Below are 16,843 nucleotides of genomic sequence, written 5' to 3' on the forward strand. Positions count from 1 at the left end.
TTCCATTAAATTATTATTATTTTTTGAACTGTGATTGAACCTAGAGGCTTTTAACCACTGAGTCACATCTCCAGTCCTTTTAAATATTTTATTTAAAGACAGGGTTTCGCTGATTTGCTTAGGGTCTTGCTAAGTTGCTGAGGCTGGTCTTGAATTTGCGATCCTCCTATCTCAGTCTCCAGAGCCGCTTGGATTACAGGCGTGAGCCAAAGCGCCCGCCTTACGTTAATATTTTTGGAACACCTACTAGGTCATGTACTGAGGGGGATAAAATGGTAAAGAAAAGGCTAAAGTATCTTGTAAATCGTTAGAAATCTAGGCCAGAGGAAGCGGGTTTCCCTCTCTAGTGTTTTAAAAGCCCAAATCCGTATAGAGACAAAAGCACTCCTAGCAGAATCAGGGAAGTTACAGCGAAGGATGTGGAGCAGGTCTTTATAAATGGATAGGTGTTCAGTAGAGGAAATGAAGGACAGGAAAGGACAAAGGCATACTTAAAGTGAGGAGGACTGCAGAAAGTAACATCCGGACTCCCGAAAGCTTGCTCTCGAATTCATAAAAGATAAATGCGGAGATTCTACGCGGCTGTAAAGCCGACATCCGGAACGTGAGCCCTTTTCGCGTAGAATTCCGGAGGGGGACCTGGGAGACCGCTCCAGCAACTCCCTGTAGAGGGCGCCGTAAGCCTACGCGTCTTGGACTTCACAGCACCTCGGAGGCAGTACGTCCTTCAGCCCGGGGGCGGGGCCGCGCGCTCACGTGACCCTCGCTCATGGCGGCGGCGGCGGCGGTGGTGGTGCTGGTGGCTCTCAGCGGCCGGAGCCGGATTCTGTAACCCGGGTGTGGGCCCGCGTCAGTCCGTCCCTTCTTCGGCCCCCTCTCTCGTCTTCCGGAGTGTGGTTGGCGGAGCCGGGATGGCGGAGCGAGGCCTGGAGCCCTCGCCGGCGGCAGTGGCTGCGCTGCCTCCTGAAGTGCGGGCGCAGCTGGCGGAACTGGAGCTGGAGCTCTCAGAGGGTAGGATCCTGGAGAGGAGCGGGCGCCGGGCCTGCGGGTTCGGTGGGCGTCCGGAGGCAGGTCACCGTCGCGCGCCCTGGCAGCGGCGTGGCGAGGGGCGAGGGCGCAGGGAATCTGGCCAAGCTCCATACCGTACTCCTTCCTTTCTACACTGCGAAGTGTTTCCCGTGGCTTTCATTGTTTTCCCTTGGAGGGGGCCAAGCGGGGCTTGGGGGAGAGGTTCCGCCTGGACCGGTGCCGTTTCTGCGTTCCCTGCCCCCTCAACCCTACACAAAGCTCCAGTCTGTGCCCGGGTTTCTGGGCTGGTGTGTGTGTGGGGGGACGGGTGGTTGCGAGGAGGGTGGCTGACACCTTTCTCCTTTCTGCCTTCTTCCTGGAGGGCCCCACGCCTTGATCCATTCCTCCTTCCCCAGAGAGAAAGAGACAGACAAACAGAAACGTGGGAAAGCCGCAGCAGCATTTCTTCTTTCTCAAAAAGTGCGAGGTGCCTCCCCAGTGACTCAAGTGAGATAGGAGCGAGGGAGACATTGAAGGTCCTAGGGAGGTTGCAAGCAGTGGTACTAACCCAGAGGGACCCACGGTGCTGCCTTTAGACACCTTTGTCATCAGGGCTTTTTCCTGGTGGCTATCTTTGGGCTGAATTTTCCGCATTTGATTACCTTTTAGAATCTTCGAAGAGGGAGAAAGAGGTGGCTACTGATTAAATGGAAATCCTGGCTCGCGACCTCTTTCTTTTGACAATGGATTGGTACAAGGAGGGTTGGATTTATTTTGAAAATTTAAAGAAATGGGATAAATCAAGCCACTGTTACTAGAAAAGTCCCTTGAAAATAATGAGAGAAACAGTGCTCTGTTGTGGGCATGTGATCAGGCTTATGTGCAGTTGTGATCAGTTCTCTGTAAAGTTCCTGTTTTTATCACAGGCCGCCTCTCAGACAAAAGCAGCATTTTCTCCAAGCTTGGTATCAGTACTTTGGTGGTGTCTCCAGAGTTGCAAATTCTTGAGTTCCTTGCCAAAGGCCCTCTTCACTAGCATTTTTCAAGTGAATTAAAAACTGTTGATTGGAAAAGAAGAACGTGACAGATTCCCAGGAGAGTTGTGACTTTTCATACATTTATCAAGGCATAAACCCCCTCCCCCTTTCAGAATCCTTTAGAATGAAAAAACAGAAGTAGATTTGAGTGTTATAAATCTGTGCAGACATTGAGTTAATTATTTTTAATAACCTTTCTAGGCTTTTCCAGTGTATAGGGAGGGAGATGTGGTTTTCTACACTTAATTACCAACTACATATGATTACCAACTTTCTTTGGGGAGAGGTAGTGGGAATTTAATCCTGGAGTGCTTGGAGCCACATCCCCAGCCCTTTTTATTTTTATTTTTGAAACAGGGTCTCCTAAATTACCTAGGGCCTTTCTAAGTTGCTAAGGCTGGCTTTGAACTTAGATCCTCCTGTTTTAGCCTTCAGTTGCTGAGATTACAGCTGTGCACCACTATGCTTGGCTTCCAACATAAAGATGTAGTGTCCACCGAAAAATAAAAAAATAAATATTAAAAAATTCTCTCTCTAAAAAAAAAAAAAAGAAAGAAAGAAATATTCATCAGGTGGACCAGTTGTGATAGATTTGAATGACTTAGCCTTAATTTGTGAAAATGTAAATTTTTCCAAGTTTTTTTTTTTTTCTCTGAAATTGAGGGGTTTTTGCATTATCATCAATTCTTCATTTTAAGATACTTTTATTTTTGTTGGAACTGGGGATTGAACCCAGGGGCACTTAATCACTGAGTCATATCCCCAACCCTTTTTTATATTATTTAGAGACAGGGTCTCACTAAATTGCTTAGTGTTTAATTGCTGAGGCTGGCTTTGAACTTGCAGTTCTTCTGCCTCAGCCTCTGGAACTGCTGGGATTACAAGCCTGCACCTTAGTGCCATCCCATTCAAATCTTTTAAAATAGTTACTTCATAGTAGTAAATCAGCTTGCTTTGATGAGGTAGAAAGAGAGAGATTTCACTAGATATTTGCATCAGAGGGAGATTAAAAATAGGAGTTGATTGCTTTCACATGGAAAGGGAAATCCTGGGAGTTTCTTATTCTTGATGCTTATCTGCTTCCAGCTGATTATTGTTTACATCTCTGGGTATTTCTAGACATCTCTAGAAGTATTCTGAGGAACTATTTCTAGGACCCACAACTGATTAGCTCACCTTTCTCTCCTTCAGAAAGATGTGAAACTCTTACAAACTGTGAGAGTCAAGGCTTAAACATTTTTGAGGACAAGTGCATGGTTTGTTTTCCTATGTAGTATTATTTTGGTTGGCACATGACTTAGCTTGTATTTTTTTTTAATTTTTTTTTTAGTTATTGATGGAACTTTAGTTTATCCATTTATTTATATGCAGTACTGAGAAGTGAACCCAGTGCCTCACACATGCTAGTCAAGTGCTCTTATCACTGAGCCACAACCCCAGCCCTGTATTTGTTTTTTATGGATTTATATTGTATTATCCTGTATTTTTTTTTTTGTTAACTGGATAAATTACATTTGAAAAACCTTGGTCTTGCAGTGTCAGCATATTGGTTATCTGTTTGCCTTTCTTGCTTCAAGACGGTTGACTTGTAGGTAGGTAGACGTTAGGAATTCAAGTGAAGTTAAAACAAAACAAAAAACCCACCCCCACATCTGTGATGTTATTTGTGACATCTATAGCATATTTTGAACTAACCTTTGTTTACATTTTCTCCATAATTACTGGTTTGATGAAAGTACTTTTTTTTTTTTTTTTTTAAAAAGATGATTGTAACTGGGGCTGGGGATGTGGCTCAGGTAGTGGCATGCTCGCCTGGCATGCGTGCGGCCTGCATTCGATCCTCAGCACCACATACAAATAAAGATGTTGTGTCTGCCGAAAACTAAAAAAAAGATGATTGTAACTGTGTTTGTGGCATTGGTACATTCATTTCTCTATTTTATCCTTTTTTTTTTTTTTTTTTTTTTAGGTTTGAAAGACTATAGTTGGTCTTAATCATAGGGATAGTCTGAGCCATATACAGTTAAAGAATTTTCTTTGTGCTTACCTGTGCTTTCAACTGCAGCTTTGGTCATAGATCAGCCAACTCTGTCCTAAAAAGCAGGTTGGTGCCTCCTTTGGGCTTTTTGCCGCAGAGCGTGTTACAGAACCTTGTGATATCTGTGCTTCAGGGAGATCAGCATGGAATTTGTGGTTAAAACCTGCTGGGGTGGGGGGATGAGGTAGGGGGGTGTTGTGGCTCAGCGGTAGAGCGCTAGAACGCTCGCCTCGCAAGTACTGGACCCTGGGTTCAATCCTCAGCACCACAAAAAAGTAAATAAGTGAAATAAAGATATTGTGTCCAACTATAACTAAAAAATAAATATTAAAAACAAAACAAAAACCCTGCTTTTGCATTAAAAAGAACAGGTTGAAACTGGAGAATCATTTAGTAATTAAATTTATACATAATCACAAATTTTTTGATGGATGAGTTGAATAAATAGTAGGTTTTTACACGTATTCCTATGACTGAAAATTTTCATGATCTACATATATTATTTGATAATAAGCTCTGTTATCTGAACTTTATTCATAACGTCTCTATACATATGCATTGTTTAAATATAATGATTTTTGTATGCATTTTCATTTGAGCTTCATTAAATTTTGTGATTAGAATAAATAGGTGTTAGAATAGTGATTAGGTAGAAAGGCTTGAGAAAACTTTCTGGTTTAACAAAAGGTAAAATCTGGAATCAAAATTTTTTTTTCTAATGTTGCACATCTAATAAGTGCCATTATCTCAGGCTGCCATATATTATGACATCTGAATGATTTAAATATCTGTGCTGTTATTGCACAAGCTATTAACTGTTTTTTACTCTAAGGCAACACTACCAGTTTTATACCACAATTCCGAATAGTCCTGTTGATTCTATTTCTGAAATCTCTTTCAAATCCAACAAGCCTGCATACAGTTCAGCTGACATATATTTTGTGCCTACTCTGTGCAAGGGATGCAGAGGTGAGCAGGATACTGTGCCAGCTTTCAGGGAGCTCTGATTTTGGTAGGGAAATCACTTAAAAATACCAACAAAACTGCAGGAGACTTTGATAGAGATATATACAAAAGGTGCCTTCTAAGAAAAGAGGAAACTCTCTGCTCTGTAATTGTGAAGAAGAAAGAGCATAGAATACAGGATTGAATTGCATAGTTAGTAGACAAGGATATGCTTTAGTCTGTGCAGTTCAGTCATAAGGGCAAAGGAAAGAAGGATGTTAATGCCATACTTGTGGCAGGGCAGAAGGAGCTAAAGTCTTTCAGTATCTGAGAACAGTCCAAAGATGACAACTGGAAAGGTATTTAAGAAAAATAGCCATTACCGGAAGGGATACGCCCTTTTCTTATTTGAACACTTCTCTGAACACAAACAACAAACAGTATCACATCCTCCCTTTCTCTGCCTCTTTCATTACATAGATCTGTGGTCCTTAAAGCATGGAAGTGACTGCATAAGAGAAGTCTGCTTCTTAGGAGTTTCAGGGAATTCTTTTCAGGAATGGGTAGCAAAGTTGAAGAAGAAAGTAAAAGATGCTGGATAGGGCTGGGGTTGTAGCTTAGTGGTAGAGTGCTTGCCTATCATTTACGAGGCACTGGGTTCCATCCTTAGCACCACATAAAGATAAATAAAATAAAATAAAGGTATTATGTCCATTTACAACTGAAAAAAATATATAAAAGGTGCTGGATATAGTTTGTATTTTAGTCTTAGAAGTGGGTAAGTAGGGGCTGGGGTTGTGGCTGAGTGACAGAATACTTTCCTAGCATGTTGAGGCATTGGGTTCAATTCTCAGCATCACATATAAATAAATGACTAAAATAAAGGTCCATCAACAACTAAAAATATATGTTAAAGAATTTTAAAAAAGAAGTGGGCAAGAAGTGGGGTGCAGTGGAACATGCCTGTAATCCTAGTGGCTTAGGAGGTTGAGACAGGAGGATCTTGATTTCAGAGCCAGCCTCAGCATCTTAGTGAGGTCCTGAGCAACTCAATGAGACCCTGTCTCTAAAAATAAAATATAAAAAGGGATGGGGATGTGGCTCAGTTAAATGGTCAAGCAACCCTCGGTTCAATCTCTGGTACAAAAAAAAAAGAAAAAGAAAAAAAGCAAGTAAACTTAAGCCACCAGAAAAAATCCTTCCTGTTCTACATATAATGGGAAACAGGGTCACTTCTCTCCAAATATGTAACATAGTCATGGATTCATTAGATATACATGTATTCTAAAGTTACATCTAAGCATTTGTAATACCTGATGCTGGTATTATTAAAGAAAAAAGGAGTGTAGATTTTAATTTTAATTATTATTTTGCTGCATGCTAGGCAAGTGCTCTACCATGGAGCTATATATACCCCCCAGCCCTATACATTTTTAAAAAATATTTTTAGTTGTAGATAGACACATACCTTTATTTTATTGATTTATTTTTATGTGATGCTAAGGATCAAACCCAGTGCCTTAGTATTAGGCAAGTGATTTATCACTGACAATTCCAGACCCTTTATACATTAAAAAAAAAATTTGTTTTTCATTTGTAGATGCGCACAATGCCTTTATTTTAATGTGGTGTTGAGGGTTGAACCCAGTGCCTCACACATGCTAGGCAAGCACTGTACCACTGAGCCACAACCCCAGCATCCTCCATACATTTTTTTTTTTTAAGAGAGAGAGAGAGAGTGCGCGAGAGAGAGAATTTTAATATTTATTTTTTTTTTAGTTTTCGGTGGACACAACATCTTTGTTGGTATGTGGTGCTGAGGATCGAACCCGGGCCGCACGCATGCCAGGCGAGCGCGCTACCGCTTGAGCCACATCCCCAGCCCTCTCCATACATTTAAAAAAAAATTTTTTTTTAGACATTGATGGACCTTTATTTTATTCATTTATTTATATGCAGTGCTGAGAATCGAACCCAGTGCCTCACACATGCTAGGCGAGTGCTCTACCGCTGAGCCACAATCCCAGCCCCCCATACATTTTTAAATAACCAAAAAGGGGCATTTATCCAAGTTATCTGCCTCCTAAAATTTGGTGGGCTGTATTCTTCTTAAGTTGGAATGTGTCTTTGGGAACTATGAGAGCCTACGACACATTCCTTTTATTTTTTCTGGTGCCGGGGAGTGAACTCAGGGCCTTGTGCATGTGAGGCATGCACTCTACCATCTGAGCTATATCCCCAGCCCTTTATAATGTGAGCTATATCCCACATTCCTTTGAAAATCCTCATGATGGAAAATTTTAATTCTTTGAGGGTAATATTTCATGTTACATGGTACTTGGAGTCGAGTAGAAAAAAGTTGGGTTATATTCTTTTGGAGCCCAAACTAATTGCAACTGAAAATTTCATTATAAACTGGTTTTAGTTGTTACTGTCAAAAAATTAGGATGATTATAAACTGGTTTTGATGGCAGTTCCAGAAGAGAAGTGATAGGTTCATGGAAGAACAGTTCACCTTATTGAAAAGGTTGGCATTTGTTTGGATATTTTAGTTCTGGTTTGTATTTTGAGAAGTTAATCTGGTTGTTTGACAGCCCCATAGCACTGAGCTGGATTTTTGAATTAAATAAACACTAACCCATCACTTTTTGCCCAGCACTTGGTTACTACTTTCTTTCCTGGCCCTAGTAAGGCCTACTACTTCAGGGTTGAAAGTTCAGATGTTTGGGCTGGGGATGTGGCTCAAGCGGTAGCGCGCTCGCCTGGAATGCGTGCGGCCCGGGTTTGATCCTCAGCACCACATACCAACAAAGATGTTGTGTCCGCTGAGAACTAAAAAAAAAAAAAAAAAAAAAAATTAAAAAAATCTCTCTCTCTCCTCTCTCACTCTCTCTTTAAAAAAAAAAAAGCCCTTTTTAAAAAAAAAAAAGTTCAGATGTTTGACTAAAAGGCTGTTTGTCCCATATAATTCCTATAATTCTGTTTATCACTTTTGTGACTGATTCAGGAATACTCTTTGAAATGCTCCTCCTTCTTTGTGCATATCTCACAATTCTATAGGAGTTCAGCTTAAGTATTACCTTTTTTTTTTTTTTTTTGCACCCGGAATTAAACTCAGGGGCACTTGACCACTGAGCCACATCCCCAGACCCAATTTGTATTTTATTTAGAGACAGGGGTCTCACTGCATTGCTTAGCACCTTACTTTTGCTGAGGCTGGCTTTGAACTTGTGACCCACCTGACTCAGCTTCCTGAGCTGCTGGGATTACAGGAGTGCACCACTGCTCCTGGTTTAAGTATATTACCTTTTTAAAATAAACCAATCCCTGACCACTGTCATCTCCCTTGTCTCAAACCTTACAGTAGTTCCAGTCTATGTTTTGTTGTCAAACACATATTTTCTAATTATTTTACCTTAATGTGCACCCCTATAGAAGTTATTTATGTGAAACTTTTTAAGTAACTTACAACTATGTCTTTCTTATATTGTTTTAGGAGAGCAGTAAGTTTTTGATGAGTTGAGTTCAATTTGATACGAATTGTCTGTCTTAGACATGATTTTGGCATAAGGTGGGGTTGTATAATCATTTGAGAAACATGTTTTGGCATCTTTTGGGCCTTGGTCCACCTCCTGGCTGTACCACTTATTAGTTCTGTGGCCTCCCTGGTTTTAATTTCTTTTTCTATTTTACAAAAGGACTGACACCCTCCTTAGAGTTGTAAGGAAGTTTACCATGAGATAAGAAAGCTGAGTATAGTATGGCATGGAAGGAACAATCAGCATTTTAATTTTTATTGCTCCTGATAATAAATGGATGCCCCCTCACTTGGCTGTTTGTAATATCTTGTGCTACTTAGTAGAATACAGTTATGTGAAGCGAGAATACAATCAATTTGTGAATATATTTTTTTAAAGTAAGGCTTCATTTCACCATTGGTTGTTCCTTTCAGCAGCCTACATCTTTAGTGCAACACATGTTGGGTTACTACAAGCAGTTGACTGGAGCAAAAAAGGGTGGCTGGTTTGTAGTGAACTCATGGCCTTGGGCATGTGAGGCACACGCTCTACCAAATGTTTCCTATAGACATTTGACATATGCACATTTCTGAGTTTTACAAATAACTTTGACATGCAAGCATGGTTTCTGAGATACAAGTATCTCTAAGCTGTGAAAAGCCTTATGTAGTTGGGCGTGGTGGTGCATACCTGTAATTCCAGCTATTTAAGCTGAGGCAGGAAGATCACAAGTTTGTGGCCAGTCTGGGCAACTTAGACCCTGTTTCAAAATAATATGTGCTGGGAATGTAGCTTAGTCCTTTCTTAGCATGTGTTAGGACCTGGGTTCAATCCCCAGCGCTGAGGGGGAAAAAAGGCACATGCAGATGTTTAGAGACTTCAAATAGTTTTAGACTCTTAGTCCCCTGTTTGTGCTTATTGAACACATCCTTTTGGTTCCTCCTCCAAATGTTTTCTTGCATCCTCTTTTTCTTTGGTTTGATTTGCCATCAGTCTTATTGAGTTATTTATCTTCAGGCCTAACTGGTCTGATTGTAGCTCTGGATCTTTCACCTTTTTAGATATTACTTTTATTTAAAACTATTGCTAAATCTAAGACTGTCACTCATTGTCTTTATTTATTTTTTGAATTGGGGATTGAACTCAGGGGCACTCAAGCACTGAGCCACATATCCAGCTGTATTTTATTTAGAGAAAGAGTCTCACTGAGTTGCTTAGCACTTTGCTATTGCTGAGGCTGGCTTTGAACTCTTGATCCTCCTGCCCCAGCCTCCTGAGCTGCTGGAATTATAGGCATTTGCCTCCACTCTTGGCTTACTCATCATCTTTAAATTCTAAGTTTCGTAAGGGTAGAGATGATCTCTTATATTTTTTTTCCCCAAATATTTATTTTTTAGTTGTAGTTGGACACAACACCTTCATTTTATTTATTTTTATGTTGGGCTGAGGATTGAACCCAGGGCCTCGCACGTGCTAGGCGAGCATTCTACTGCTGAGTTACAACCCCAGCCCAATCTCTTTTTTTTTTTTTTTTTTAAGAGAGAGAGAGGGAGAGAGAGAGATAATTTTTTTTTTAAATATTTATTTTTTAGTTCTCGGCGGATACAACATCTTTGTTGGTATGTGGTGCTGAGGATCGAACCCGGGCCGCACGCATGCCAGGCGAGCGCGCTACCACTTGAGCCACATCCCCAGCCCAGCCCAATCTCTTGTATTTTTAACATCGGATATCTTTTTGTTGTTTATATCATAGAAGATTGTCATGATATTATATTTATAGTGAATAAGATGCTTTGTGGTATGCATGTTTTTCCACGAATGTGATAAGTTCTGAAAAACCACTTCTTTGTAATTCCTCAGTGTCCCAGTTGACAGTCTTTGGATATATGGGATGACTTCATTGGACCCTAGAACTCTCTGAAGCAGAATTTTGAGTGTAATTCGTATGTCTTTTGAGAGCTGGTCTACAGCTTTCATCAGTTTTTTAAAAAGAACTGTGAAGCAAAGTTGAGAACCAAGTCTATTTGTTACTCCTTTCATTCTCACTAGCTTGTAAGGAAAAACCAAACTCCCTCAGCTTCCCTCCCCAGTACTTAACAGTATTATCTAATAATCAGTTCCCACCCTTATCTTCTTTCTGTCTTTGTAGAAAGAACGATCCCCTTCCTATTCTAAGGTGTACTCCTCTGACTGTTGTCACTACCAACCCTGTTCTTCTGGGATCTTAGTGTCTGACTTCATTGATTGATTTATTCATTCATAGTTTTTCGTCCTTGTCTCTCTCATCTTTAGCTTCTCACATAATACTTGGCTCTCAGCCCTTTCTCTTCAGCTTTTAAATTTCTTCCAGTTTCTTCCATCTGGAAAAAGAAAAAAACCATTCTACAATCTTGCAGTCTTGCATGAGAATCTACTTATTGCCATGAGCTGGCATTCTCTTCTTCTCTAGAGCCTAGAATATGTAGATTACATTTCCTTCTTACTTTTTACCTTTGCCCACTCTTCAGTCTTTGATTCTGCCCCATCAAACTTCTGAGACAGCTGTCTCCATGGCCACCAGTGATTTCTTTCTTTCCCTCTTCCCTTCATCCCCTCCCCTCCATTGAATCCAGGGGCACTGTACCACTGAGCCACAACCTACATTTTTTGAGATACAATCTTGCTAAATTGTTGAGGCTGACCTCCAATTTGGAATCCTCTGGCCTTAGCCTCCTGAGTAGCCGAGATTATTAGGCATGTGCCACCATGCCTGGCATACCCAATGATTTCTATTTTCATACCATGAAGTATCACTGGACATGCTTTGTGGTGTGCATGTTTTTTTACAGTTATCTCTGTACCACTGGATACTGTGGAACATTGTGCACGCTTGCCCTCTTGATTTGTGTGTGTGTGTGTGTGTGTGTGTGAAAGAGAGAGAGAGAGAAAGAGAGAGAGAGAGAGAGAGACTGAGAATTGAATCCAGGGCCTTGTGCATGCTAGGCAAGTGCTGCTCTACCACTGAGCTACATCCCCAGCTGTTATGGTTTAGATGTTGTGTCCCCCAAAAGCTCATGTGTAAGACAAGGCAAGAAGGTTCAGAGGAGAAATTATTGGGTTGTAAGAGACTTAACCCAATCAGTGAATTAATCCCCTGATAGGGATTAACTGAGTGGTAACTGAAGTGGTAGGGTGTGGCTGGAGGAGGCATGGCTTGGTGATATATGTTTGTATCTGGCTAGTAGAGTCTCTCTCTGCTTTCTGATGATCATATGAGCTGCTTTTCTCTACCACACTCTTCTGCTACTCTTCTGAGACTATGAGATCTTAAATAAACCTTTTCTCCTCTACAGTTGTGCTGGTCGGGTCCTTTCGTCATAACAGTGAAAAAGCTGACTAAAACACTGGCTTTCTTTTTTTTTTTTTTCCCAAATTTTTATTTTGAGACAGAGTTTAGTTGCCCATGATGGCCGCAAACTTGTGATATTCCTGCTTTGACTTCCCAAGTAGCTGGGATTATAGGCCTGATGTACCACTACGCCTGGCTAGACCATCATCTCATTTTTATTTTTTAGTTGTTGATGGACCTTTATTTTATTTATTTATATGTGGTGCTGAGAATTGAACCCAGTGTCTCACACATTCCGGGCAAGCGCTCTTCCACTGAGCTACAACTCCAGCCCCTAGACCGTGATTTTTTTTTTTATATAATTGTTTAATATAGTATAAGTAGTTTTTAAAATTTTCAAAAAAATTTTATAAAATTTTATAAATTTTATAAAGTATATACAAACAGAGATACAAAAATTGTGGTATATATTATATGTATTAATAATTGTAATGCAAAAAAACCCAAAACCAACAAAGTACATATATGAAGGCAAAAAAGAAAAAAGAATAAGAGAATAGCATTACCTTAGATTAGGTAGAGGGAAGTGAAAGGAGGGGAAGGCAGGGGATGTGGGAATAAGAAAGATAGTAGAATGAAACAGACATTATTACTTTATGTATATATGTGACTGTGAGACCAGTATGATTCTACAATATGTATACTCAGAAAAATGAGAAATTATATCCCATCTATGTATGATATACCAAAGTATATAAGTACATTCTACTGTCATGTATAACTAATTAAAACAAATAAAAAATTAATTAAAAAAATAAATGACAGCAGATGCTTTACAATTCTTATCACACACATAGAGCATATATTTTACATCTCTGGTTGTATATAAAGTATGTTCACACCAATTCATGTCTTCATACGTGTACTTTGGATAATGATATCCATCACATTCCACCATCATTGCTAACCCTGTACCCACTCCCTTCCCCTCCCACCCCTCTGCCCTATCTAGAGTTCATCTATTCCTCCCATGCTCCCCCTCCCCACCCCACTATGAGTCATTCACCTTATATCAGAGAAAACATTTGGCATTTTTTTTTTTATTGGGTAACTTCACTTAGCATTATCTTCTCCAACACCATCCATTTACCTGCAAATACCATGATTTTATTCTCTTTTATTTTTTATGAAATTCTTTATCTTCTATGGCAATTTCCTTCTGGCTTCCTGACTTTTCTTTCTCTTGTTCTCTCTTGGGCTTCTTGTTCTCTTTCTTTCTTTTGACATCTGTGCTCTTCAGATATTTGTCGTCATTCTTCATCTTAACTTTGTGTACACTTGCAGAGTTATTTTATCCATGCCTAGAGCTTCAGCTGTCAATGGCTGCACAGTTAGTTCTGTAGTCTCTATCTCTAACACTGACTCTTGTCGGCTCTGGGTATCCCATAGGCAACTATAATTTAGTAAGTCCAAAACAACTCCCTCTTTCAGTGCCCTCTTCCATTCTGCTCTCCTTCTCTCTCTGAAGATGGTCCCTATTTCACAATGTCCACTTACTATATCAGTATGTTTTGCTGCTATAATAAAATGCCTTAGATTGGTGATTTATAAATAATAGAAACTTGTTGCTCACAATTCAGAGCCTAGAAGTCTAAGATCAGGGTTTGCTTCCTATTTCAAAGATGGCACCTTCTTGCTTCATCCTGGCATGGTGGAAGGGGCAAATAGGCTCCCATTAAGCCTCTTTTATAAGGACACTAATTGCATTCATGAGAGCTCTGCCCTCGTGACCTGACCACCTCTTAAAAGCTCCTTCTCATAACACTATCACACATAATTAAGTTACAACTTTTTAATTTGGGAGGGACATCAGCATTCAGACTGTAGTAATTTACCCAAGTCAAAAAATGGGGGGTTGGGGCTGGGGATGTGGCTCAAGCGGTAGCGCGCTCGCCTGGCATGCGTGCGACCCGGGTTCGATCCTCAGCACCACATACCAACAAAGATGTTGTGTCCGCCGAGAACTAAAAAATAAATATTAAAAATTCTCTCTCTCTCTCTCTCTCTCTCTCTCTCTCTCTCTCTCTCTCCTCTCTCACTCTCTCTTAAAAAAAAAAAAATGGGGGTCATTCTGATGGATCATCAAGTCCTATTAATTCTCCTTTCTTTCCCCCATTCTCATTGTTTGTCTTCATTCAGGCACTTAGTCTTGCTTGGACTGTCATAGTAGTTTCTTTCTTTCTTTTTTTTTTTTTATTGGTTGTTCACAACATTACAAAGCTCTTGACATATCATACTTCATACATTAGATTGAAGTGGGTTATGAACCCCCAATTTTACCCCAAATGCAGATTGCAGAATCACGTCGGTTACACATCCACAATTTTACATAATGCCCTATTAGTAATTGTTGTATTCTGCTACCTTTCCTATCCCCTACTATCCCCCCTCCCCTCCCCTCCCTTCTTCTCTCTCTACCCCATCTACTGTAATTCATTTCTCTCCTTGTTTATTTTCCCATTCCCCTCACAACCTCTTATATGTAATTTTGTATAGCAATGAGGGTCTCCCTTTATTTCCATGCAATTTTCCTCTTCTCTCCCTTTCCCTCCCATCTCATGTCACTGATTAATGTTACTCTTTTCTTCCTACTCTTCCTCCCTGCTCTGTTCATATTTGCTCTCATTATATCAAAGAAGACATTTGGTCTTTGTTTTTTAGGGATTGGCTTGCTTCACTAAGCATAATCTGCTCTAGTGCCGTCCATTTCCCTGCAAATTCTATGATTTTGTCATTTTTTATTGCTGCATAGTACTCCATTGTGTATAGATGCCACATTTTTTTTATCCATTCATCTATTGAGGGGCATCTGGGTTGTTTCCACAGTCTAGCAATTGTGAATTGTGCTGCTATGAACATCGATGTGGCAGTATCCCTGTAGCATGCTCTTTTAAGGTCTTCAGGGAATAGTCCGAGAAGGGCAATAGCACGGTCAAATGGTGGTTCCATTCCCAGCTTTCCCAGGAATCTCCAAACTGCTTTCCAAATTGGCCGCACCAATTTGCAGTCCCACCAGCAATGTACAAGTGTACCCTTTTCTCCACATCCTCCCCAGCACTTGTTGTTGTTTGACTTCATAGTGGCTGCCAATCTTACTGGAGTGAGATGGTATCTTAGGGTGGTTTTGATTTGCATTTCTCTGACTGCTAGAGATGGTGAGCATTTTTTCATGTACTTGTTGATTGATTGTATGTCCTCCTCTGAGAAGTGTCTGTTCAGCTCCTTGGCCCATTTGTTGATTGGGTTATTTGTTATCTTATTGTCTAATTTTTTGAGTTCTTTGTATACTGTGGATATTAGGGCTCCAACTGAAGTGTGAGGAGTAAAAATTTGTTCCCAGGATGTAGGCTCCCTATTTACCTCTCTTATTGTTTCTCTTGCTGAGAAAAAACTTTTTAGTTTAAGTAAGTCCCATTTGTTGATTCTTGTTGTTAACTCTTGTGCTATGGGTGTCCTATTAAGGAATTTGGAGCCCGACCCCACAATCTGTAGATCGGAGCCAACTTTTTCTTCTATCAGACGCAGAGTCTCTGGTTTGATATCAAGCTCCTTGATCCATTTTGAGTTAACTTTTGTGCATGGCGAGAGAAAGGGATTCAGTTTCATTTTGTTGCATATGGATTTCCAGTTTTCCCAACACCATTTGTTGCAGATGCTATCCTTTCTCCATTGCATGCTTTTAGCCCCTTTATCAAATATAAGATAGTTGTAACTTTGTGGATTAGTCTCTGTATCCTCTATTCTAAACCACTGGTCCACCCGCCTGTTTTGGTACCAGTACCATGCTGTTTTTGTCACTATTGCTCTGTAATATAGTTTGAAATCTGGTATTGCTATACCGCCTGATTCACACTTCCTGCTTAGAATTGCTTTTGCTATTCTGGGTCTTTTATTTTTCCATATGAATTTCATGATTGCTTTATCAATTTCTACAAGAAATGCCGTTGGGATTTTGATTGGCATTGCATTAAACCTGTAGAGAACTTTTGGTAATATCGCCATTTTGATGATGTTAGTTCTGCCTATCCATGAACAGGGTATATTTTTCCATCTTCTAAGATCTTCATTTACTTCTCTCTTTAGGGTTCTGTAGTTTTCATTGTATAAATCTTTCACCTCTTTTGTTAGGTTGATTCCCAAGTATTTTATTTTTTTTGAGGATATTGTGAATGGAGTGTTTTTCCTCATTTCAGTTTCAGAAGTTTTGTCGCTGATATACAGAAATGCCTTTGATTTATGCGTGTTGATTTTATATCCTGCCACTTTGCTGAATTCATTTATTAGTTCTAGTAGTTTCTTTGTAGATCCTTTTGGGTCTTCTAGGTATAGAATCATGTTTTCCGCAAATAGTGATAATTTAAGTTCTTCTTTTCCTATTTTTATGCCTTTAATTTCTTTTGTCCGTCTAATTGCTCTGGCTAGTATTTCAAGGACTAAATTAAATATAAGTGGTGAGAGAGGGCATCCCTGTCTTGTTCCAGATTTTAGGGGGAATGCCTTCAACTTTTGTCCATTCAGAATGATGCTAGCCTGAGGCTTAGCATAGATAGCTTTTACAATGTCAAGGTAAGTTCCTGTTATCCCTAGTTTTTCTAATGTTTTGAACATAAAGGGATGCTCTACTTTGTCGAATGCTTTCTCTGCGTCTATCGAGATGATCATATGGTTCTTATCTTTAAGTCTGTTTATGTGGTGAATAACATTTATTGATTTCCGTATATTGAACCATGCTTGCATCCCAGGGATGAATCCTACTTGATCATGGTGCACAATTTTTTTGATGTGTTTTTGTATTCGATTCCCCAGAATTTTATTGAGGATTTTTGCATCTAGGTTCATTAGAGATATTGGTCTGTAGTTTTCTTTCTTTGAGGTGTCTTTGTCTGGTTTCGGAATCAGGGTGATGTTG

General features: G+C 39.9%; 1 protein-coding gene across 3 annotated transcripts in view; it reads left to right on the forward strand.

The window, feature by feature from the left end:
- The first annotated feature begins 739 nt into the window (after nucleotides 1-739).
- The window catches only part of DIP2B (disco interacting protein 2 homolog B), a 249,975-nt gene continuing 233,871 nt past the window's right edge, over nucleotides 740-16,843 (forward strand). For 2 of the 3 annotated variants that reach the window (XM_081309070.1, XM_081309071.1), the window contains exon 1: nucleotides 762-1,011. In XM_081309070.1, coding sequence (XP_081165196.1) covers nucleotides 912-1,011 — 100 coding nt within the window. In that variant the 5' untranslated portion in view covers nucleotides 762-911. Of the gene's footprint in view, nucleotides 1,012-16,843 lie in introns of all 3 variants that reach the window. The other variant, XM_081309072.1, reaches the window with a different exon arrangement.

The sequence above is a fragment of the Spermophilus citellus genome (assembly GCF_964194105.1).
Source record: "Spermophilus citellus genome assembly, chromosome: 10".
Taxonomy (NCBI): domain Eukaryota; kingdom Metazoa; phylum Chordata; class Mammalia; order Rodentia; family Sciuridae; genus Spermophilus; species Spermophilus citellus.